General features: G+C 37.2%; 1 protein-coding gene and 1 pseudogene across 1 annotated transcript in view; both read left to right on the forward strand.

The window, feature by feature from the left end:
- Acss3 (acyl-CoA synthetase short chain family member 3) overlaps positions 1-27,064 on the forward strand; it is a 189,406-nt gene that overhangs the window by 34,952 nt on the left and 127,390 nt on the right. The window contains exon 2 of the mRNA XM_021205223.2: positions 737-881. Coding sequence (XP_021060882.1) covers positions 737-881 — 145 coding nt within the window. The remainder of the gene's footprint in view (positions 1-736; positions 882-27,064) is intronic.
- Positions 23,232-24,429, forward strand: LOC110326686 (annotated as a pseudogene).

Consider the following 27,064-nt stretch of genomic DNA (forward strand, 5'->3'; position numbering starts at 1 on the left):
AGGAGGAGACTACCTTCTGTAGGCAACCAGAAGGAGGGTCTCTACTTACACATTTGCAGAGCTTGAGCATAGAGAATTCGAATACCACCTCACAGTGTCACTTCCCATGGGCCAAGCATATTGAAACCATAGTTCAGGTCCATCTGACCAGGAATGGTATAGTCTGCGCTGGGTTGGACCTACTACTGTTAACTAACACTTTTAAGAAATGGCCCCGAAGACATGTACGCAAGACATTCCAATGGAAACAATCCATCAGTGTGTGTTTACAATTGAAGCTAAAAATGATGATATATTCAAATAACTGCTTTTGCTAGTGTTTGCCTATTTGTAATAGCTAGCAGGACTTCCACCATACATCTGCCATTTTCCTATTCATAATCTGTAATGCTTCTGCACCACACTTACACAAGACTCATTTTACCTTTATAAACTATGTTACTCAGGTGCTGTAGACTCCACTCTCATCCTAAGCAATCCACAAAGCTGTCAGTCGAAAGTGCAAAGTGTATTGTTTTCTGTTATACGTTAATATAGATCTATATTTATTCAAGTGAAAGTGTTCTCCGGGTGTCATTTTAAAATGTGCTTTACCACCATCATTTCCTGACATGACATTCTCTAGCCAACCCTGTCCTAAGGAAATCTCTGGCAGCAAGATATGGAGCAAAGTAGTTAAACAAAAATTATATTGTGAAAAGAATCATTCATTTTTTTTCTTTCCACTGCGTTTCAGGTTTGTGGAAGGGATGCTGAACATTTGCTACAATGCTATTGATCGGCACATTGAAAATGGCCAAGGGGATAAGATTGCTATCATCTATGACAGTCCCGTTACAGACACCAAAGCAACTATCTCCTATAAGGAAGTCTTGGAGCAGGTAATATCATAAACGTTCTCTCTCTTGGTTATTATGTAGAAGTTATGTAGATACGTATATTCTCACAACATAACCATTTTAAGTATGTCTAAGCACTTTTCATAATTTTTGAAGTTGTCACTGATATCTAGGTGGGTAAATTAGATACTTTTCTCTTAATTTTTTGGTTTATATTTTATAGTACTGAAAGGTACTTGTTTTACTGGGAGAAGTGGCCAAATGCTCAGAATAATTTTAAGTGCTTTTCTTGCCCTTGCTCTCCATACCCACTGTTGCCACTGTGATTAAAAGAGGCTACCCCTAAGAATTTCATAAATTCATTGTTTTCTCCACATCCTCGCCAGCATCTGCTGTCCCCTGAATTTTTGATCTTAGCCATTCTGACTAGAGTGAGGTGAAATCTCAGAGTTGTTTTGATTTGCATTTCCCTGATGATAAATGATGTTGAACATTTTTTCAAGTGCTTCTCAGCCCTTCGGTANTCCTCNGTTGAGAATTCTTTGTTTAGCTCTGTACCCTATTTTTAATGGGCTTATTTGAATTTTTGGAGTTCAGCTTCTTGAGCTCTTTGTATATGTTGGATATTAGTCCCCTATCAGATTTAGGATTGGTAAAAATTCTATCCCAATCAGTTGGTGGCCTTTTTGACTTATTGACAGTATCTTTTGCCTACAGAAGCTTTGCAATTTTATGAGGTCCCATTTGTTGATTCTTGATCTTACAGCACCGGCCATTGCTGTTCTGTTAAGGAATTTTAACCCTGTGCCCATTTCTGCTTGTGGACGTTGTACATCGTGGTGCGGAGCCTAGTGCGCACCACGATGTACAACGTCCACAAGCAGGGATATTAGCCCAGAAACCTAGAATGCCCAAGATACAATCTCCAAAACACAAGAAAATCAAGAATAAGGAAGACCAACACGTGGATACTTCATTCCTCCCTAAAATAGGGAATAAAATACCCATGAAAGAAGTTGCAGAGACAAAGTTTGGTGCTAAGACGAAAGGATGGACAACCCAGAAACAGCCCCACCCGGTGGTCCATCCCATAATCAGCCACCCAACACAGGCACTTTTGCATATGCCAGCAAGAACTTGCTGAAAGGACACTTATATAGCTATCTCTTGTGAGGCTCTGACAGTGCCTGGCAAATATAGAAGTGGATGCCCACAGTCATCTATAGGATAGAACAGAGACCCCAATGGAGGAGCTAGAGAAATTACCCAAGGAACTGAAGGGGTCTGCAACCCTATAGTTGAAACAACAATATGAACTAATCAGTACTCCAAGAGCTCGTGTCTCTAGCTGCATATATAGCAGAAGATGGCTTAATTACCCATCGTTGGGAAGAGAGGCCCCTAAGTCTTGCAAATTTTATATGCCCCATACAGGGGAATGCCAGGGCCAAGAAGTGGAGTGAGTGGGCAGGGGAGCAGGGTGTGGGGGAGGGTATAGGGGTCATTTGGGATAGCATTTGAAATGTAAATGAAGAAAATATCTAATAAATTAATTAAAAATACCCATGGGGAGGAGATACAGAGACAAAGAGTGGAGCAGAGACTGAAGGAAAGGCCATCCAGAGACTGCCCCACCTGGGGATCCATCCCATCTGCAGACACCAAACCCAGACACTATTGTGGATGCCCACAAGTGCTTGCTTTCAGGAGCCTGATGTATCTGTCTCCTGAAAGGCTCTGCCAGTGCTTGACAAAAATAGAGGTTGATGCTCTCAGCCAACAATGGACTGAGCACAGGGTCCCCAATGGAGGAGTTAGAGAAAGTTCCCAAGGAACTGAAAGGGTTTGCAGCCCCATAGAAGGAACAACAATATGAACCAACCAGTACCCTCAGAGCTCCCAGGGACTAAATCACCAACCAAAGAGTGCATATTCAGGGACCCATGGCTCCAGCTGCATATGTAGCAGAGGATAGCCTTGTTGGACATCAGTGTGAGGAGAGGCCCTTGGTCCTGAAAAGGCTGGATGCCCCAGTGGTGGGGAAGCAGGAATGGGTGGGATGGTGAGCAGGGGGAGAGGGAATGAGATGGGGGTTTCCTGAGGGGAAACAAGGAAAGGGGATAACATTTGAAATGTAAATAAAGAAAATATCTGATAAAAAAAGGCTACCCCTTAGTTTTACATGATTAATGGTCTCCTAGTTGCTCTCCTTCTCACCTAGCACTGCTCATGTTATATTAGCACATAATTTTATTTCTTTCTCATTTTCTTTAAAATTTCAAGGTGGTTTTAATTTTCATTTATCTAATTACTGAGGATATTGAGCCCTTTCAAATTTATTTCTTGACTGTCTTTACTTATTCTTTTGAAAACTCCCCATTGAGTTTGTTAACCCATTTTTAACTGGGTCATTTGTTTTGCTGCCTCGTTGTTTTTGAGTTCTTTGTATATTCTTGATATTAATCTTTTATCCGCTGGGCTGTGTCTCTGGCAAAGTGTCTGATCCTGGGGGTTGGTTCTTCTGTTGATGGATTGGAGAGGCTTGATGGGAGAATCAAAAGGGAAGAAGTGATGTAAATATATTTTAATTAAAATGTATTTTTACCATACTGTTAATTGGAGAGTAAAATTCAGATTCCCATGGTGGACAAGATACGACAACATTATTTTCTATTTGTAATTTAATATTCACTTCCTAATAGTCTTAGCCATTTATACTACATTTCCTCTTCCTCCCTCTCACTTCCTCTTTCTTCTTATCTTTGGCGTATGGGTTTGCATGCACATGATAGTGTAGATGCACATGCATTTTGGAGGCCTAAGGTTGGTTTGAGTGTCTTCCTTTGTTACTCTCATAAGTATCTGAGACAGGGTCTCCTGCTGATTCTGAAGATCACTGCTTTGCCTAGATTTGCTGGTTAACTGAGCTTGTCTCACTCCTCCTGGTGCTAGGTCACAGACATGACATGTGCCCACATAGTCAGCTTTTAAGTAGTCTCTGGGGAACCTCATTCATATTTTCAGCCTTGTGCTGTAAGTACTGTATATACTGAGCCATCACTGTGAACAAACTATCATCCATTCCCTCAACATTTATGCCTCTGAAGCTCTGACTTCATTCCTTGGTCCCACTCACTCTTTTTAATGAGTGGTCTTAGGTGAATCATGCTCACAAATGGATGACAATATTCTGTTTTTCTACGTTAAAACATGCATAAATATCTAGAAGCGATTCTGAAGATGTTTGAGTATTTTTGATGATTGGAAATTATTCCAGCTTTGTGGGCATTCACTGTTTATGATTTTTAAGGGGAAACAGAATTGCAGCACACTATGTTTTTACCACACTGTTGACATTTTGCATCAGAAAAAAAAAATATTTAATGGGGTCCCTGGGAGTCATCCTCTACATTGGACCGTGTTTACGAACACCCTGACCTCTACGTGCAAGTTGCCAGTAGCAATCGTGCCTGGGTTGACATGAAACATATGCACTGAAACACTGCCTTCTTTGGCAAAATTTCCCTAGATTGTGTCACACTGGTTAAGCATTATCATGTGGCCACACTTAGGTCACATGAATAGACTATCGGAAATGGGGAGGAAACATTATGTTCTCTTTGTTTTATACCATAAGTTGACACTCTGCCTCACTCTAGCCAGCTGATTCTCAACCTTCTTAATGCTTCAACCCTTTAATACACTTCCTCACGCTGAGGTGACCCAAAGCTATAAAATTATTTTTGTTGCTACATTGTAACTGTAATTTGCTATTGTTAAGAATCATAGTGTAAATATCTGATAATGCAGGGTATCTGACATTTGACCCTCATGAAAAGGTCCTTCATCACCAGAGGGATTCTAACCCACACATTGAGACCTACTGCTCTAGGACATATACAAAGGAATTTTATTCCAGTCAAAAAGACTTTACATGCTGTATAAGCCAAGATATGACAGAAGATAAAAAAAAAACAAATGGAATGTTGCACTATGTTGTTTGGTATGTTTGTTGTCCTGCAAATAGAAAGTCTGTATTTGTGAAATGAAATACACAAGGAATTGACACTGGAATCAAGCAAAGAAATTACTCTATTACCAAATTATTTATAACATATGAGAGTCACAGTGTTAATATAAGAGGAAATACAAACTGTACAAAGTAACATATACCTTAGTACAGGTCTACATTGACACATCTTAGAAGAGATTTCCTCTGAGATCAAAAGAGTTCTCCCGTGATTTGGGCATACTGCCACAATCTCACTTTGAGAATTTGAAAAGTTAAGATACCTGTACACTTTAATTGAGGTTAGATTGTACAGAATATGATATGTTTATTCATGCCCTGTAAAGCTATTGTCTCTGATAGCATATTGAGTATTATAGATATGCAAACACTGGAGTCAAAGAAAGATCTGTACCGAAATTTTAATAATAAGAGTGGTGCCTTTTTCCTGTGGCAATCTCTTTACTTTATGTAATTGTCTAAGATCATCACAGGCAGGTGATTGTCTCAGAATTTTTTTTTTCTGCTAACTCATCTCATTTTCACGTGTCAAATCTGGACTCAGACTCTTCTGACTTCTGTGCTAGTTCTCTGGTTTCAGTTTAGCCTGACATGAAAGTTCTTTAGAGGCCCATTTCTCTCAGCGGCTGACAGCCTCTGATTCTCTAGGCTTTCTTCTCCAAAGTATTAAAGGAAGAACTGTTTTACAGAGAGAGGGGGTTGGGGGGCATTGCTCTGCTGCTTTGATTACCTGCTCCCAGCTCCCTAAGGTCTTTATATTATTAAGTAAGGAAGACAGAGAAAGAGTTAATGAGCACTGCCTTGAGAACAAATACAAAGAACAATTTATTTCTTTGTGCCAGGACTCATTTAACCTACTGTGCTTCATTTTCATTTGGCCTTTCTGGATAGGTGAAACTTGATGTAAATTTCTTATTTAATTAACAAATTGCGAATTTTAGACTAACTCACCTGAGTGGTAGGAAGACCTGATGGTTTTGAAGGAGAAGCCAGAGCCTTTCCAAACTGCTGTGCTCTCTGTAGATCTGATTATTTTAAAGAACCTTTCAGTAATTCCTTGTCCAGGGATTAGAGTCCGGCTTAAGGTCTACCTTCCATTCAGTAAAATGCTGACAGTTTTTTTGTTGTCAAATCTTGCTTGGAACCAAGCATTCCTTATAACTGGCCAATTCTATTACTGCCAAGTACTGAGAATTTATGTAAATTCAATAAATAAAATAAAGATGTAAATTCAGTTCTAAAAGAGAGTCGGAGTTGGGTGGAGGGATGTACTCTGCAGGAAAAACATGGAGAACAGGAAAAACAAAAACTGGTGTTTGATGTTTATTCCTCAGCTATAAACTCCTGCAGTGACTTGATGTGCCAGGGTGGGCTGATGCCCAGGGGGGCTCTCCTCCTCCTCAGAGGAGAAGCAGAGGGAGCATGGGAGAGGGGTTGTGTAAGGTGGGAGTTAGGGGGTGTTGGAGGTTTGCAATCAGGATATAAAGTGAATAAATAAATGAATGATAAAAAAGTTACCCATGATAACTAATTCATTATTTTTCCTTTTTTTAGCTTTAATTTTTTTTAAGGGTATATGGGTTTTGTCTGCATGTATGTGTGCACATGTGCTAAGAGGCCATGTGAGGATGTAGAATCCTCTGGAAGTGGAATTACATACCATTGTGAGTTGCCACGGGGGTACTGAGAATTGAACCTGAGTTCCCTGGAAGCGCAGCCATTGCTCTTAACCACGGAACCATCTCTCCAGCTAGCCCCTGTAATAACTCATTTCCTATGACAAAAGGTTTATTTACCATTCATCATTGCATGGACCTACTTATTTGGGCCTGAGATGTGTAGGACCACGGTGATGGAGAATTTGTGGTGACGTAAAGTCCTCATATCTAGGAACTGGAAAATAAGCAAGAAACCAAAGAGCCATAAAATCCTCTGTAGATACCAAACGTCAGTGACCCAAGGAGGCTCTATAAGGCCTGGTCTATAAGGCTTATATAGCTAGTGGTGTTTGCTTTATCTGCAGAACATTGCCTGACATAGTGAATATTTATTGAGTTATGAACGCATAAATGAATGAATGAATAAACTGTCATTTGAAATGTAATGTCTATCATATTTACTTGAATGAAATTTTCTAGTGTACATTAGTTATAGAACTTGATCACCTTTTCTAAATTATTTTTATTCTGCTTGGTTATCGAAGATACATAGATTCTCTTTTGGTTCTTCATATTAGTATCTGAAAACTCTGAATTCTAGGAAGCAGGCATATGCTTATTTTACTCTTTTCATTTTATTTATATTCAAGTTAATGGATAATCATATTAAACCTCAGTGAAATATAAGGCAAATGTGCTTGTACGGGCACACATATATTATGCAGAATGTCACTAATTTAACATTGAACTTGTCTCTCAATTTGGATTTTAGTTTTTGTTCTCCCAGCAATTACGAATTTTTATATTTATTCACCAAGTAAAAAGGTGACCTTCCATGAAGGACATCTGAGAATTTTCATGAATAAAAGTATCTGAAGAAAATTGATAATACACAGTGTGTGTTAAATTCTCCTGATCTAATTCCCCTCAAAGTGCCTATTATCTTTATTAAAGGTAATTTTTTGCAGTATAATTATAGCTGTAATTATGAAGGCTTAGTAATTTGGCAGAGGACATTACTCTGAAATCATGGGCTGTGTTTCGTGAAAAGTCCACTTCCAACCCCTGCTTTTCAGAAGGCTCTCCTCAAAGCATAAAACCCATCTTCTCAGAAATAGTTTAGGGGAGAGCAGCCTGACACTCCTTTATCATTGGAACCAATATATTTTTAAATAGACACCTAAAAGACAAGAAACAATATTATATACTCAAATCTATCCCCACTGGTGATGGACTTGTTGAGTGAAAAGGAAACAGTTTTTCTTCTATTTTTGATCTCAAGTTACCCAAATAAATATTAAAAGCGTCGTGTATATTGCAGTCGGTCCCACGGAAAAGTGTATATATACAAGATAAATTATTGTGCTTGGTTAGTAGATGGAAATGATCAATTTGTAGAAACTGTAATCATTCATGTAATCCTCCTCCCAGGGTGTAATGTGTTCAGCTTTATATACAGAAAACATATTCAAATAAAGGTAAAAATGATATCCACATGCATCATTATATTTTTACAAATCATATTTATATGCAAGCAGATCATGAAGCACAGAATTCCAAAGCATGTATAAGTCCTCATGATTAATTCTTTAGTTATTTCTCATCTAGTTCCTATATAAGTACAACTCTGACATGTACAGATAATTCGTGAGATATGCCCATGTTTAAACTTCATACAGATTGAATAAAGCAATATTGTTATATGTGTACAGGTTTTTCTGTCCTAACTCTCTGTTTGTGACATTTATTTCATCTCCAGAGGCTGTGGTTTGGTTATTAGGGAATTTCCATGATTCAGAGCATTGCCAACGTGGGTGAGGATGTGAATTTGGATTGGGATACATTTAAGAATGAGGTGTTTAGTTCAATTTTGGCTCAAGTAGAGAGTTATTTGTTAATTCACAATTGTGTGATTTCATGATCTGAGACTAGGAAAGATATTCTTTTCTATTTTTAAGGTAACTAATGAAAAAAAAATAGCCGAAATCTTTACCATGATAGTTCTTAGCTATTCTTTGAAATAATTTGGACAGAAATACTCTCCAGTGGAACTTTTTGAAAGAGGAAGCTTGGGTTTCAGTGTTCAAGGCAGAAAACAACACAAAGACAAAAACCCCATAAAGACAAACCTGTTTTGATTCTATTACTAATTTAAAAATATCCAAGAACGTAGGAATTTCTGTGATGAGTTGCATGCATTTAGATTGGGATACATTTAGGAATAAGATGTTTGGTTTGATGTTGGCTCAAGCAGAAAGTAATGTGTTGTGAACTGATTTTGAGTGATCAAATGCAAAACTTCTTATAATCTTTTTCTATATTTGTGAGCTCTTTTTATGATGTACTATTATATTATATACACTTGCTATGAGCAAGTTAATTTTACAAAATCACAAGGCTCTTTATTATTTTGGACTAAAAGGATGAGATAAATGTATTTATGCAAAACACACAGGAGCTTCCCATTTATTGATACCTTGGATATTTTATGAGTGCCAATTGTGAATAATACTAGCTCTGTATGCAGGGTAAACACTTTGTTTTTTTTTTAAAACACTGTTATGTGTATTTAATTTAAAACAAGTTGTAATCAACTAAATACTAGCTTGAATTGCTTCAAAACTCTTCACAACTTAGAAAATTTGTTAGAGTTGGAGACCATTCAAAATAAAGGGAACAATTACAAGTGCAATTATAATAGACAATACAGGAAACTATTAATAAAAGGGAAGAAACAATGACTTGATACTTGCTAGCTTCCTGTTTTCAATATTTGGAATCACTTTTTCTGAACAAAAGCTGTCTGTTATTTTTACATCGGTCTAAAATAGCAGCAATACAACCAATCTCCTTCAATTTTCTCAGCTTCATTTTTGTAGATGATGTTATCCATGAAATCAAGATTACTGTTTGAAATTAAAAACTAACTTCTTTCCACTTCCTGCCATGCCAGATGCTATTCTACCCCTGTGAGACCGAGAGCAACTTCCTCGTAATTTTCTCCAAAGACTGGTTTACTCTCCATTTTTTACTCTACTTGTTAATGTCCTAATGTGATCTCTTAGATGGAGAAAAGACTCCTGTGAGTAGTAGCAATAGTCTATTCATCTTCTAACCTACACAGTAGCTACACAAGGCCTCCCACAGAGAAGGATCATATCACACACCGATAGATTTCAGGAATAGAAATTCCATAACGTTCATTAAAAAGTAAAGACAAATCTTGTCAGTGACTGAGAGAAATAATTGTTTCTAAAAATATCACTGTCCTCCCACATTTTAATTTCCACACGAGGATTTTTATTTTTAATGGGGTGAGCACCGGCCCTGTCTTTATTTCCTAACTTTGAAGATCTATATCCTGGTCTATTTAAAGCTCTACTTATGACATTTTCCTTATGTTGTCGTCTTTAAAACCTAGAAAACTTGTCTTTATTCTTGTCTTTTCTTAGTGAACATCTCCTATTCATTGGTTGGTAGACCTTACTAAATATGTGTCTTCGAGGTGGTTGACCTCTGAGCTATCAGCAAACCAATTCAACAAACTCACAAGACTCCTTTCTTTATTTCATTATTCTGTACTAAAATGATGAGATTTATTGTATTTATTTACGCAAAACACACCTGAGCTACCCATAAATTGATACCTTGGGTACCTTATGAGTGCCAATTGTGAATGACACTGGCTTCGAACGTAGCATAGAACCTTTTTTGCTGAGGGGGGGATATATTATAAAGATAGAAGATAATACACTATAATGAAAGCAAAAGAAGAATCAAGTCCAGAGAAGAACTTGGGCTGATTCTTTACGTAGATATTCAGATAAACTCGAGCCAATCCATGAATAAAATGTGACAAATAACATTTAAATATATATGTGAGAAATTTATCATGCAGAGACTATGAAACAAAAGTAGACCCGGCCCACTGGGAAATCTAGGGAGTGGTAGAAGTTGATGGTGGCAAATCAAACTGTGTAGAAACTTATAAACCAGGATTTTCTTCCCAGTTTAATAAAAGATCTCGGATGGCTGAAGAAGTCATCTTGTCTTGTCAGTAGAAGCCTGTGAGTGAAAATGGATGGAAGCAGATGACAGTGGTTGAGCAGAGAAATGCATAGGAACAACTTAGATTAAATGACCCCAGACTCGCAGCTTCCAGTGACAAAGGGGAGGCAGAGTAGAGATCATTTATGCCATTGCTTTCTGCTGGCTGTTCCACACTTATTGTCATCTCGAATTTCTAACTGCAGCTAATGCATTTGCAAAAATCTCTGATCTATCACTCACTTGCATGTGCCCCCTTTGCTCTCATATTTGTTCTTCTTTCATCAGAAAGGACTGCTTGTCTCTATCTAATTTATTCACAGAGAATCATCGGAATGACGATTTATTAGTTATTTTGTTCTTCTTTTTTATGTATCTATTTCTTTGATACCCCATCATAGACATACAATATGCATGTTTTTCATAATTTAGAGGGTTCATAAGACTTTTTGCAATTTTTTTTGAAAAAAGAAATATCTTAAATGTTGTCTGAAGGACAAGCTGCTAAAATTTTAATACTCAGTTTTCCTTTGTACTCTGTTTAGGACCTACACTCCCACTAACACATCCAGGAGATATTCTTGCTGTCGTGCCTGCCCCACTGTGCTCTCCAACAGTGAGGCTGGAGAAATCTTTTATTATTCCTCATACAAATATGCTTGTACACTGGTTTAGTTTATTTTAATTTGATTCAACCCAATTTTAGTAAATCTTATTGTACCCTCATCTGTTCTTCATGGCTGTCATTTGTATCATTGAAGTTGTAATGAAGGTCCACATGTCCCAACTCTAGAAAAGGTGGGTGAAGATATAAACAGACTCAGATGGCCTTGCTCGAGATCTTCCATTTGACCATTATCCATAAGGAAAGCAAGAGAATAGAGTGTAGTCAGGTGGATTGGATGTAGAGTTACAAGTGTCAACTGCAGAGAATTATTTCATAGTGTCTACTAAATATTTCAATAATTATTGTCTATGAACATCAATAAATAACTAGTCTAAAATGAGTTGATGCTGAATACAAAGTATCATTTGATGGCTAGTAAGAAATAAAAAATGCATTTTGCTGCAATATTCCTTAGAGATGTAGTGCATGATGTCTGTATATCATTATAGTATTAGGCAAAGAGATTATAAAAATGAATATATGTTAATTCTTCAACCAAAGTGTTCCATTGTTTTCCTGGTGAGAAAAACACACACAAAAATTGAATATATTGTGGTGCTGTTGCAATAAAGCCTTATATAGCAAAGCACTAATAATCTTTAGTATTATTACCAACCCAGCTTTAGCAGCTCCCAAATGATACATAAATCATTTGGGTTATGAAAGGTGCGTAGAACTATGTGTCTCTTACCTAAGTGGCTCTGATATAACTTGTGTGATCTTGCCACGACTTGCCTTTTTCATACTTAACAGTGATGGCACATATTCTAAAGCTAAAACTTCCCTTGATGGTTGTGGTTCTAGATCTATGCTCATGATGAATCTAGTGGGGGCAGAAGATGTGTGGTTCTTGTAGAGTAGTGGAGGAGAGGCCAATGTCAATGTTAAAAAACCAGCAAAGAATGAAAGAAAATTACTTTTATGAGTAGAATTACAACAGTTGGATATAATTTTGCCCTTTCCCTGTTGATTAGCACACAGGTCTACTATATACTCAGCAATATCACAGTTAAACACCCCAGCCAACTCAGTTTCTGACCTTTAATAATTAACATGGGAAATTAGAAAATCATTTTACCTGACATAAATGTCATAAGAACTAGAGGATAAAGCTCATTAACATATATTGAAGAACACTGAGTGGGTAAAGCAGTGGAAATAAAATTGGGGAATAATGTTGCCTTTTGAGTATGTGAAAGAGAATTTTTATGAGTCTTTTTCAATTAGATAAAATAATAACATTATGAAGATGATGTTATCAAAATTATTTAAATTAATTTCATTTGAATAATTTGTCAGTTTTATGTTCACATTTATGAACTTTCTAGAGCTGTATCATAAAGTAAAATAATAATTTGAATACTGTAATGGAAATTTACAGTCAATTAAATAATTTCAAGATTATAGATCAGGGGAAATTTATGGATTATTTTATCATGTCACACACGATATTACGGAGCTATACAATTTTATTTTATGTAGTTTATATGGGAAATTTTGTACATATAAATATTTATGGTACATTCTTATCCCATCTGCTTTGTTTATTAGTTAATAATGCGTGTTTTGTATCTGTTCTTTAATCTTCGTTTAATTCCACTAAGAGTCTTTGGTTGATTGAGTCAAATGTTATTGACTCAATCCATCCAACTATTGAGGTGGTCCTATATCCTTGTCTCACTCCTAATTGCTTATTCTGATAGTTTTCCATGAACACTTTATTGATGGACCTTCAGGATGTACCAAGCAACAAAACCATAAAGGTCAGTAGGAGCCTAGCCCAGGGCAGCAAAATGGGCTTGATGTGCCCAGAGCAATGGTCATGTTGTGTACTGCTGGTGGTGTTTGCTTAATTAGATGTTTAATTAAATAATGAACACAGAAGTGACCTAAACAGGCTTTTCTTTTTTTTTTTTGTTGCACCATGTTTATTTTATACCAAATTTTCTTTAAAAGATAAGAGACTATAAAAGAGGAAATGATGTTATTAATCTATTTTCTTCAAAATAATGAGACATACAAACATTTTATTTAAAAAATGCATAATCTTTTGGTATTGACTGGTTCATTTTAACATGCAGTTAAACCTCTTAGTCTCTCTGGTTTTTCTCTTTCTACACACACACACACACACACACACACAGACACACACATTCAGTCACACACAAATCAGTCTGATAAGATAAAAGTAACCCTACAAACCATTGAACTACTTACTACATTAATATATTAATTTAACATAGTGAAATATGTCTTCCTAAACCTAAATGACTGAAGTGATTTAGGTAGCTTTGACCTGGCAGACATGTTGTCTTCAATGCCTCAATACTTGAATCACATATTGGTGACTGAACTTCAATAAAATTTTTGATTATAAGCTGTTTTATGATGCCATTATTGTCTGAATTTACAAGAGATTATAAATGTAGCACATAGGTTATTTAACTAATTACCTAGATAACTCCAAATGTGATTATACATTAATTTAAAAAATTATTATGTTAATGAAAATGCAAAAATTTAAGTTTTCTTACAGAAAACTAAACTCTGGAAACATTTCTATAGATCCCAGTTAGAGAAACTCTTAATTGAACATTTCTTTAGGGCAAGGGAAGATAAATTTAGCTTCATTACCATCATAGTTTAGTATATTTAATGTTCTTCACTGGCTAATTATGGTGGTTTGAATAGGAATGACTTGCATAGACTAATATGTTTGAATGCTTGGCCACAAGGAATGGAATTATTAAGAGGTATAGCCTCGTTGGAGTAGGTGTGATATATCACTGTCGGGAGTGGGCTTTAAGGTTTTATATGCTCAAGATATCCTTGGGGTGACACATAGTCCCCTGCTGCCTGGCTTCAAAATGTAGAACTCTCAGCTCCTTCTTCAGCATTTCCATGTTTGTCTGGAAGATGCCATGTTTCCCACCATGATGATAATGGACTAAACTTCTGAAACTGTAAGCCAAGCCCAATGAAATGTTTTCTTTTATAAGAGTTGCTGTGGTTATGTTTTTTCCTTCAAAAGCAATAAAACCCAAACCAAGACACCAATAAATGCAGGGTATGCAGAGAAAGAGAGGGTGCCATAAAATAATCCTTGCAGGGTGGGGAGATTGCTCAGTAGGTAAAGAGATGTTTGTATTAGAATGAGAACTTCGAGGTGACAGCCTTAACATGAAACCCTAGGGCTAGGGGGTAGAAGACAAAAACAAGAATCTTAGGAATTGCTGGCCAGCCATCCTAGTAAAACAGTCAAAACATTTAGTAAGCTCCATATTCAATGAGACACTTTTTCTCTAAAAGTAGAGTGATGGAGGCAGACACTACATATGTAGGGACACACACATTTATGCATGCACCCAAGTACATGTGCATATACATGTGTACAATCCATGCAAATAAATTAAATAACGTTTCATATTTGTTATTTCATAATAAATATGTGGGTTTTTAAAAGATCATTAAGAAATACATTCAAAAGTCCTTATATGATACCACCTGACATAGTGAGAGTGTGTTTAAGATGCATTATATATCTGTGCACATTTTCTGACAATCAGTTTACTTAAAAAATATTATTAGTGTTTCTAGGAGAGAAATTATTTCATCAGTAAGTGTATCTTAAAAATTTCAAAATAGCAAAAACTCTTTGAAGTCAAACATTAAGAAAATGCTGTTTAAGACAGGGGTGATCTGACAGGGGGCATGTGATTATATCAATCTTCTTGTATCTGTTGAGGTCTGTTTTGTGACCAATTATATGATCAGTTTTGGAGAAGGTACCATGAGGTGCTGAGAAGAATGTTTATTCTTTTGCTTTAGGATGAAATATTCTAAACTATGTTAGATCCATTTGGTTCCTAACTTGTGAGTTTCACTGTGTCTCTGTTTAGTTTCTGTTCCCATGATCTTGCCATTTCTGAGAGTGGGGTGTTGAAGTCTTTCACTATTATTGTGTAGGGTGCGTTATGTTCCTTGAGCTTTAGTAAAGTTTCTTTTATGAATGTGGGCACACCTTGCATTTGGAGCATAGATGTTCAGAATTGAGAGTTCATCTTAGTAGAAATGCAGAAAACAGTCTACTTTGAGTGGAGTTAATTTTAAAAATTCATTTGAGAACTTCAGTAAGAATTCATACATTGTTTCTCAACATATTTGTGAATAGTTACTTTTGAGTATTTAAATTCTTATCTAACCATTTTAAGTAGTTTGAATGAGAATAACCTCTATCTCTCTCTCTCTCTCTCTCTCTCTCTCTCTCTCTCTCTCTCTCTCTCTCTCTTACATTCTTTCCTGAAGTTTTAGTTATTTATCTATCGTTATGATAAAACCATGTTGTCCTTGGTTCTTAGTAGATGGAACACTATGGAAAAGGTTAGGGTTTTTTTTAGGAGATGTGTTACTAGTAGCAAGGCTTTGAGATTTCAAAAGACCATGACATTCTCAGGTTTTTTTTTCCTCCCTGCCTCCTACTTGTAGATAAGGATGTACACTCCTAACTATTGATTGCCCTAGTACCATGTAGGCCTTCCTGCCTACTGCCATGATCTGTAACATGATGCTGTTATACTCTCACCCTCAGCAACCATCAGCCCCTGTGGTGGTTTGTATATGCTTGGCATAGGGAGTGTCACTATTAGGAGGTGTGGTCTTGTTGGAGAATTATGTAACCATGGTGGTGAGCTTTGAGACCCTCCTTTGTAGCCACATGGGAAGCACTCTTCTCCTTTCTGCTTTTGGATTGACATGTAGAACTTGCGGTTCTTCCAGCCTCACATCTGCCTGGATGCTGCCATGATTCCCACCTTGCTGATAATGGACTGAACCTCTGAATCTGTAAGACAGCCTGATTAAATGCTGTCCTTTATAATACTTGCCTTGGTCATGTGTCTGCTCACAGCAATGGAAACCCAACCTAGAAAAGAAGTTGGAACCAAGAGTGGGATATTACCGTGATAGGCCTGAGCATGTGTTTGTTTCGGAGAGACTTTGGATTTGGAAAGTGGTAGAATGCTTTAAGTGGAGGCTAATGGGCTATTGTCGCAGGAGTATGGAAGACTTCGGTGCTGAGGGTGACTTGAACTGTGGAAACCTGGCTCTAGATGTTTCAGAGGAGAAGAATTTTAGTATGTGGCTTGAAACTGTTTGTGTGATACACTGATGAAGAATGTGGCTGGTTTTACCTCTGTCTGAAGAGTCTGCATGAAGTTAAGGTGAAGAGAGTCAAACTAATTGCATTGACAATGGAGGTCTCAAAACAATCCAGTTTAGATTATCTGCTGTGGCTTAATTTCATGAAGAATGCTTGGATGAAGGGCAGCAACAAGTATAGAAAGGAAAAAACATACCAAATATGTAGTTTATGTTATAAAAGGGCACCAGGAAGTACAATAGAGCTGAATACTATGTTCAAGGAGATTAACTGACTAACCTTGGGGCAAGATCCTACCCATCCAAGCTTATTTTTTTTAAATGTGTTTGCATTTGAATAAGGAATAGTTATAGCATTCTTATCTAGTTATTGTTTTCATTTGGACTTCTAAATGGAATGAACTATAATCCTGAAATAGAGAGCACACATGCGAACCTGATCTTGAGGCTAGAGGACACAGTCTTTTGATCTGGATCTTGAGGAATAGTGGTCATGAAAAGTGGGTCATACCTTCTCCTAGAGGCCTACATAAGGACTTTGGAAGAGGGAAGTCCCTCTCTTCTTTGCCTGTTTACATTTGCTTGCCAGCACATCTGTTGGAACTTATCTCTTCAGCATTCTAGCTTATACAGAAGACCAGATGAAACACCTAGCCTTGTGGAACTGAGAAACTACTAGACTCTTGGTTTTCCCATTCACAGCTACAACATTGTTGGAATGACAATAGTTTCCCTTAATGTATAGAGACATTCCATAATTTCTGTGACTCTAGAGAACCCTGACTAATATAGCTCCCAATTCAGTGTTTTATTTTTTAAGTAGCCTTGGTCCTGGTATTCTGTCCTGACAATACAAAAGTGACTAAGACATGATTAAACATTTAACTCATAATATAGCTAAAGTGCAATGTGTTAAGTAATGAAAATTAATATAATCAGTAAAGTAAGGAGGGAAATGAACACAAATGTAGGCCCTTGAACTCACATTTATAGAAATGTATAATTAAACTTTTTGGGCACAGGGATGATGAGGGTAAAGAATTGAAATGATCCAGACTCACAATTCCATCATTACTTATGTAGACCTCTAGGAGAAGGTATGGCCCACTTTTCATGACCACTATTCCTCAAGATGTAATTAAGAATTACTTTTTGCCTCCATTCAAGAGATGTGCCAATACTGGTAAAAGATGAGTTCCATGGTTAAACAACAATATAAAGCAATAACAAAAATCTAATCAGAGGAGGTTATCTGAATGAAAAATGGTCCCCTCAGCCTCAGATGTAACCAAGGACTTTTCGACCTGTGCCCCAGTTCTCGAAATAGCTACTCCGAGACTTAATTATATATGAATAAATACCTAGGCCATAAGCTTGGCCTTGTTCCCAGACTAGCTCATAACTTAATTAACCTATTTATTCTATTCTACAAGTGCCACATGGCTGGTTACCTTTTTTCAGCTGCACGAGTCACCTCAGAGTTAGGTATGAATTTCTTCCGTGACTAACTCTATCCCAGAGTCCCTTCTCCCTATTGGAACTCCCATCTCCTGTTTTCTGACTCAGCTCATTGGCCAATCGAGAAGTGAGGCTTCTGTATAGTACACAAGACACTCTCTCTACACTCATGTATTTGAATCTTTGGTCTCCAGTTTGGTTCTTTGTGGAAGGATTAGGAAGTATGGCTTTATTTGAGGAGGCATGTCACTGGAAGTAAGTCCTGAGACTTAGACTCCTGCCATTCCTGGCTTCTTTCTGTCTGACTCTGTGGATCAAGATGCGAGCTCTCAGCTGTCCTTTCCTTCTGCCATTATGGACTCTAATCCTCTACAGGCATGAGTCTAATTAAACACTTAAAAAAATAAATTGCCTCCATTATGTTTTTCTATTATAGCAAAGAAAAGTAACTAAGACACTAGAACGATGGAAAGGAAGAAGGGACCTTAGGTAGTGAATATATATGATTAGAACCACTGAAATATATTGTTTTAAGAATATTGTGTCTAAAATGCAAAGTGTTTGAAAATATGATATCTTTATATTACTTAAGAACACTAAGGGGTTTTAAAAATAACCACATTAAAAGTTATGAAACCTGATGTTAAATTTTCTTCATGCACTTTCTAACTTCAATCTGCCATCCCCTCCCCCCAAAACAAAACCAAGTTATAGAAGTCTGTTGTGCCTCAGTTTAAAGATGATCTCCACAGACATCTTTGTTGATTTTAACTGCATGGCAGAATGGAAAACTTGAATCAATTCTGTATTTCTGTCTTTACCCAATATGTTCAATACTTGGAAGAAAATAATAATCACTAGTCTACCAAAGTCATACTTCTTCAGCCTCCAAAACCTCTGGAACCTTCATGCCATCTTTAAATATATTTTTTAAACCCTCGCTAATACATTTCACTTCATTTCAAAATCATTTTAAACATTTGACCTTCTACCTTTGGGGTAATAGAGAAAATTATTTAAAACCCAGGAGCCATGATTGAAACTTTCTGTTATTAAACGTACCGACTTTCTGCCTACAGACTTTCCTGTGCCCACGTGTTCTGCGCATGTTTCTCTCTGTTCACAATTGACCCGTCTTTGAGACTTGAAAAAGGAGTCTTTGAGATCTTTCCCATCTGTTGTTCTCTTGAACCTATGTAGCATGAACTAGTGCTGGGTCTTCCCTTTAAAACCATGCTTACTGTACAGGAAGCTTTGTCCCAGGCACGTATCATAGATTGTGTAGTTCCCAAAGTGAATTATGAATGCTTTCACCATGAAGAAACTGTAAGTGTTTGTACAGTGAGATGTTTAACCTGACTGTATCAGTGCACAATGTTTGCATGTATTGAAATATCATATGGAATCTAATTAGTAAGCACAATGTGTATGCTCTTATATCAATGAAAATTAACTCAAATTTTAAAAGTAACTTTACTAGTTGATTTTGAAATGATAGCCAGTGTGCCTTTTCCTGTCTTTTTTTTTTAAATCACATATCTTCCCTAGAAGTCTCTAAAAATATTTTGCTTCTGAAGCTGCTTCAGATAAATAAGCATTCTATTATTTTAATACAAATACACAGTCGATATTTTATATCATTTCTTTAGATTTTACGTTCTTGGGAACTCAGCTCACACTTCTGCTTGCCTCCATTTGCATCCTTCCTTGGCACTGTGTTCTCTCCTTGTTCTCTGTAAATGCATTTCTCTCTGGCCCTTTCTTGCCATTCCCTTAGGCTTTTTCCTCTTGGTTTTAAACATCTACCCTTTGTGATAACCCCTGCCCTCAAGACTTCTGTTGATAATTTTACTGTGTTCAGATCTTCCACACCATCCCCTATCTTTCTCCAAACACTTAGATATTTACGGGATGTGAGTAGATATACACACTTGGTACTCCATCTCCACCAAGTCTTAAAAATGCCAGGTCCACCCTTCTCCCTTTGAGTCCACACTTTGTGATTGATATCATTTGGCAGACAGTTATTAAAGATGAAGACCAAGTCCTATTCTTACACTTTCTTTCCTTCTACTTCCCTGAATCCATCAATTACCCTTGTCTGTACTCTATAATGACCATTTATTATTAGTTTATTTTTAACCACAAGTCTCACAGCAATAATTCAGGAAATAACCATCATATTGGAAGAATCTATAAAAATTCCTTCAATTATTTTATCTTCTGTGTTTTGAGCACAAAGTATTTCCTAAGTCCTGTGTGAAAGGCTTGGAGCCCAGAATGGCACATGGAAGATGCTATGGATCTTTAGATTGTATGGTGTAATGGGTGATCATTGGAAGTGTACCCTTTAGAGGGTTATCGAATTCCAATATCGTCCTGTCCCTCTGTAGCTCTTTCTACCTCATCTCTCCAGTATAATGTGCTACCCTGCTTAGAGACTCAAAACCTCGCGTCTGCATATTCTTAAACTCTAAATTCCAGATCCCTGAGCCGATATAAATATTTGTGTTTACACGTTTAATTCCTCAGTTATCTTGTTTTAGACGTAGAAGCTGACTAATGATACAAATAATTCTTAGGACAAGTCCAAACTCAATGGGTCTTAACAAGTTTCAATATTTATTCTTTCCTGTCTTTTCTAACCAACTCATATCCTCTTGGTGAAGTTTTGCCAGACCCATTCAGAACTGCTTTGATGTTCTCAGCTAGATGACACAGACAATGAGGACTAGTGATTTGTCACACGTTGTCATCTGAGTAGAAGTGGGAGAAAGTTATAATTCTCAAAGTATTAACACCTAGAGTTCTGGGGTGTCAGACTGGGTATAAAACAGAAGGAGCTGAGGACCTATTCTTTGTTTGTGTATTTCCTTTCTGTTTTGTTCCATACACTGTATTTATGCTGTCAATTTGATAGGCATAAATTACCTTCAATTCCTGAGCCTTAAATTTCTTTTTGATGTCGAATTATTTTCTGTATTAATAATGGTCTGTTATATAACAGTACTGTTTTAAAATTAACAAGGTATTATTTTCAAGGTGTGATGAAATCTAATGCTGTATGTGTAGCTTTCAGCATGTGCATATTAACGAAATAGGAAAATGTATCACATTCCCAGATTGTGAGCACATAAATATACAGAAATATGAGATTGAACTAATTTTCTGTGAAATATAATATGGAATTCACATTAGTTGAAATGTGTTGAAAGTGCACACAGATTATTGAAGTTGAAGTTATTTCAAGCTTGAATCAAATGAACTGAATGATTCTTAATTACTCTGCCTGCAAATGTATAGTAATAAAATGACTAAATATTGATAGAAACTCACATGAGAAGAAAACACAAATGAGAAAAATTATTATCAGTGATGGTATTTACTTCTTTACTGGAGGAAATTATTTTACAAGAAGAAACATTACAGCGAATGTTTCAGAGTCACATAACTGTTGTAAGTATAATATTTTACAAGTTTTCTTCCAAAATGAAACAGTGTCATTCTTAAATATTCATTATTTTCTGCTTTAGAAAAACAATAGTAAACATCCCTCTTGAATATATATGATATGATGCTGTTAGGAAATTGTTATTTTTCTTTGTTTAATAGCATGTCCATTCCTGCTGTTGTAAGATAGGAGACCTATCTTAAAACCGATGTAATAACGTATAGTATCATGTTTGCTTGAAACTCGTTTTAGTGTTGAATATAGTAAAGTCCCATTGTCTTCAAAAATGACTTTTCTAGAAGTTTATGTTATAAGAACAAATGCACATGCCTAAAATATTAGACAGCTTTGTCCTTTTTAATTTTTACAATTGTATTATTTTTTATTTTTCATGATTTTTTCTTTCTTCTTAGATATTTTCTTTATTTACATTTCAAATGTTATCCCCTTTCCTAGTTATCCCTCCAAAAATCCCTTATCCCCTTTCTCTCCCCTTGCTCACCAACCCACACACTCCTGCTTCCTGGCCCTGGCATTCCCCTATACTGGGGCATAGAACCTTCACAGGGCCTCTCATCCCGTTGATGACTGACTAGGCCATCCTCTGCTACATATGCAGCTAGAGCCATGAGTCCCAGCATGTGTTTTCTTTGATTGGTGGTTTATTCCCAGGGAGCTCTGGGGGGTACTGGACAGTTATGTCTTAATTTCAGATATTGAATAGTTTTTAAATAGTGGGTATTCATAGATATTTACCTGAATACTCAGCTGATACATGGCCAAACAAAAAAATCAATCATGAAAAATGAACACTTGTAGATGTATTTCCTGGGGTGCAAGATGTATGATCAATGATCAGTATGTGATCTAAAATAAAACAAAGGTGTGTTCAGAAATTACGTATTATACCCAGAAGATCTTCTGTCCCCAAAGGTAGTAATATGTTTCTTCAAGTATTATTTATTAACTTGTACTCTTGTCATAGAATTTTGATTAAGATCACTTGTGAGTAGCTTTAATACAGCACTCTCACGTAAAGCAACTTGGAGAGGAAAGGATGCCAGTTTCTTAGGTTGTCATCCATCAATGTGGGAATTCAAGGCAGGAACCCAGAGCCACAAACTGAAGTAGACCATGCAGGAACGCTGCTCACTAGCTTGCTCCCCATGACTTACTCAGCTTGCTTGCTTATTACCAAGGACCACCTGCCCAAGGTTAGGCCATCCACAGTGGGCTGGCACCATCTACATCAATTATCAATAAAGAAAATGCCCAACAAACAAGCCCACAGGGCAATCGAATGGATGCATCCCTCAAGTAAGGCTATCTTTTCCCAGATGATCCTACTTAGTGTCGACTTGGAAAAAAACAAAAATAAATCTAAGCAGATCACCACTGGATAATTTACTCTCCTTTTGATAAATTTCTGTTATCTATCTATCTATCTATCTATCTATTTATTTATTTATTTATTTATTTTGAGACAGGGTTTCTCTGTATAGCCCTGACTGTCCTGGAACTCACTTTGTAGACCAGGCTGGCCTCGAACTCAGAAATTCGCCTGCCTCTGCCTCCCCAGTGCTGGGATTAAAGGCGTGAGCCACCACGCCCAGCTTATACATTTTTTAAAAATAATTTTATTTGCATTGAGATAAGATTACTGATTGCTCTGTTTTGGACCTTCCTTAAACATTGGCTTTAGATTTTATTTTATTTTATTTTACTTTTGTTTTTTCGAGACAGGGTTTCTCTGTATAGCCCTAGCTGTCCTGGAACTCACTTTGTAGACCAGGCTGGCCTCGAACTCAGAAATCTGCCTGCCTCTGCCTCCCAAGTGCTGGGATTAAAGGCATGTGCCATACTGCCTGGCTAGATTTAACTTTATTAAGAAATAATAAATTGATAGAATTGAAAGAGTTCTAAAATGGCGAACCGTATAGTGAAGGATGCCCACAGCATCCATGGCACTAACCCTCAGTATCTGGAGGAGGTGATCATCCGGACTCGAATCTATGAATCAAAGTACTGGAAAGAAGAGTGTTTTGGACTTACAGCTGAACTCATAGTGGACAATAACACAGAGTTAAAGTTCGTGGGTGGTGTGTATGTTGGAAGCATAAAGACAACTCCTTTTTTTGTGTTTAACCTTGAAGATGCTTCAAATTCATCTTGAGAAGGATATCATTGTTGAGTTCATAAAAAAATGAAGAATTCAAGTATGCCCGGATGTTGGGGGCACTTTACATGTGGCTCACTGGAACTGCAATTGATTGCTACAAGTACTTGGAGCCATTGTACAATGACTATCGAAAAATCAAGAGCCAGAACTGAAATGGAGAATTTGTTCTAATGCGTGTGGATGAGTTCACTTATGAACTACTGCACAGTGAGAGAATCTGTGATATCATTTTGCCCCGGCTACAGAAACGGTATGTGCAGAGGCTGAACAACTAGAGCCTAGAGTTAGTGCTCTAAAAGAGGACATGGATGACGTAGAGTCCAGTGAGAAAGAGGAGGAGGAAGATGAGAAGCTGGAAAGAATGCCATCTCCTGACCATCGAAGAAGAAGCTACAGAGACTTGGACAAGATAAGACCCTCACCTGCACTGTGCTCCAGGAGGAGCCAGAGTCCTTCTCCCAGAAGGCGGAATAGATCCCCTAAAAGAAGTCCTTCTCCCCAAAGAGAAAGGCCTAGGAGCAAGAGTCCACGACGCCATCGAAGCAGGTCTAGAGACAGACGACACAGATCCCGCTCTAAATCCCCAGGTCAACACCATAGTCTCAGACTTAGAAGCCACTCAAAGTCTCCTGAAAGGTCTAAGAAAAGCCACAAGAAGAGCCGAAGTAATGAGTAATGTATTCATCTTGATTTTAGTCCAAATAACCTCCTCTGGATGGGAGAGTATCTGTTTAAGTGGAATGATCAAGATCTCCTCTTCAGGCAGCTAAGAGTATTTTGGGATTTTCAAAATCAACTTCTTGTTCTGTTGTGTTTTGTTTTTATTTTAATATTACAGAGGTGCTAAGTTTTGTATCTCTTTGGATTATAACCAACATCTTTGAAGAGTGTTTTTGACCAAATTAAGGTCAAATTTTGGGCTAACCAACTATGGTTATTCATATTTAACAGGGTCAAGGAGCCCTGGGAATCTGAGATGTTCCTGAGTAAAAAGATGTGATTCTTTCATTTGTAATTAAACCTGCTGCAGTTCTTAAAAAAAGAAAGAAAGAAGTAGTAAATTATACATCATAAAAAAGTATTGTTAATTCAATATATATTGACTTTTATTGTTATGAGCTAATACATTTTCGTAAGCTATTTGTTAGAAACCAAATAGCTCACTATACATATTTCTTTCTATATATTTTTCCTGTTAGCAACCTAATTAAAATTTCAAATTACATTGAAAAAATAAGAAAGACACTTGATTTTGAAAACTATTTAAAAGGAAGTATCTGTAGGTTTCTCATGTAAACATTTGTTTTGTACCAATTCTAGTGTTAGCATAGTACCAAATGAAAGCCATCAGGAAGGTCAAACATGCTCCATCTAGTGGTTGCACAGAACTGTTATGTCTTAATTTGATGGCATGTCAATCAAAGCAGTGATTGACAGTGTAGTTGCTTGCAGAAGCTAAGCACATATAATAAGTAGGTGAAGTAGGTAGTTAATAAAAAATCAGTTATTGGTGTCTATCATACCCTTTTTCCAATTATGAAACTATGATGTAAGGTGTCAGTAGAAGCATATATATATACTCAGGTTTTTGTAGAAAGTATTTTAAATTTAAATGATGTAATATATAATATTTATATTAAATGCCCTCAGGAATAGTAAGTAATAGCTCAGATGACCATCAGTTGATTGACATCCCTTAGAGCACGGGCCTCATATTAGGAAGCCTTCCTACTTTTTAGAGAAATCCCCAGGTTCTCTGAATTTCTATAAAATCTTAGTCTCTATTTAGTCTATCACAAAATATTTGAATCTGGGTAGCTTATACAGAACAGTGTGAGAGAGAAAAGATCACATAGTGGACAGGAAGTAGGAGAGATTCATAGCTTGGGTGATTTCTTTTTATAGTAGTCTGTTCTCACAAGATCCAACTTACATCCCCCGGGAACTACTTTTATCCCTGCCAACAGTGATGTTCATAATGACCTCATTTTCTCATCTGAGACCTCAACACTTAAAAGATCTGTTACAACTCAAAAAAAAAAAAATAGTGACCCATTCCTGGTTCTGGGCGTCTTATTTGATAGCATATCATTTCTAGTCTGGCCTGTCTCCCCAATTATTGGGCAATGCCATTTAAATTTGTAAAATTTTCTTCCTAGGAATTTTAGGAAGCTTCTCCATGAGGAGATTTTCATCATTTTTCTGCCTTTAGCCTTTTGTCACTGGCCAGGGACAGGACAAAATGCCATTGTTTTGTGTTACCATTATGAATTAAAGGGGAGTTCACACAATGTCTGGATCCTTGATATCCTACGGATGAAGGAAGAGGATGTCCCTAAGTTCCTTGTCACAGAAACCCACTTACACACCACCAACTTTGACGTCAAGATGGAACCCCATGTCTACGAAATAAAAATGATGTTATCTAGTTTGCAAATCTGAAGAGAATGTTGGAGAAGGTATTGGTCAAGGTGCAGCCACTCTTGCTGTTGAGAACCTTACTCATCTCCACAAACACTGGTCAGAGAGCTGTGCTGAGGTTTAATGCTGCAACAGGAACCACTTCAATTACTGGCAGCTTCATACCTGGGACATTCACTAATCAAATTCGAGCAGCCTTCAGAAAGTCACGACTTCTAGTGGTGACTGATCTTAGGCCTGAACACGACTCTGTCAAACAGGCCTATTATGTCAACCTACCCACCATTTCTCTGTGTAATGGGCTTTCCTTTGCGCCATATATGGCCATTGCTATTCCAGGCAACAAGGGGCCTCATTCGGTGGTTCTAAAGTGCTGATTGTGGGGCCATGTAGCTCTCCGCATCTATGTCATGATCTCCATGAGTACCCATGGCATGTTATGCCTCATCCCTACTACTACAGATATCCGCAATGCTGCTGAGAAGATAATGTGTAAGGAGGAATGTCAGGGTGAATGGACGGCATTAGTTCCTATGTTCACTGATGCTCAGTCAAAGGTGGTCTGAGTGTGTGCATGTGCCCTGCATGCCTATGCTACAGTTTGCACTGAAAACAGAAGTGGCCAGCCAGCCACTGAGGACTGGAGAGTAGCTTCCACTGCACAGATCATTCAGTGGATAGGAATTATCTGAGACTGGTCTTAATGAGCATTGATGACTCTTGAGTAAAGAGAAACATGGTAAAGGGAAATAAAGATTTATAAGCTGTGTGTGGGGGCGAGTCTCTAGAATTATTCCGCCTTCCCTCACTTTATCCTGCCCTCCCATCTCCTACATCTTTAATCCTCCTACTCTGATTTTCCTTTATATCCCTTTATAATAACACTATATTCTAATACCCTCTCTACAGTGATCCCTTATGGTCTTCCTAACTTATGTAGATATTCTAAATGAAGCACATATGTAAAGCTTAAAAGAAAATATCATATGTCCCAGTACAGGGGAATACCAGGGCCAGGAAGTGGGAGTGGGTGGGTTGGGGAGCAGGGCAGGGGGAGGGTACAGGGGGCTTTGGGGATAATGTTTGAAACGTAAATAAAGAAAATATCTAATAAAAAATGAAAACAAGAAAAAAAAGAAAATATTTACACATAAGAG

The sequence above is a fragment of the Mus pahari genome, chromosome 9 (genome assembly GCF_900095145.1).
Source record: "Mus pahari chromosome 9, PAHARI_EIJ_v1.1, whole genome shotgun sequence".
NCBI classification, from domain to species: Eukaryota; Metazoa; Chordata; class Mammalia; order Rodentia; family Muridae; genus Mus; species Mus pahari.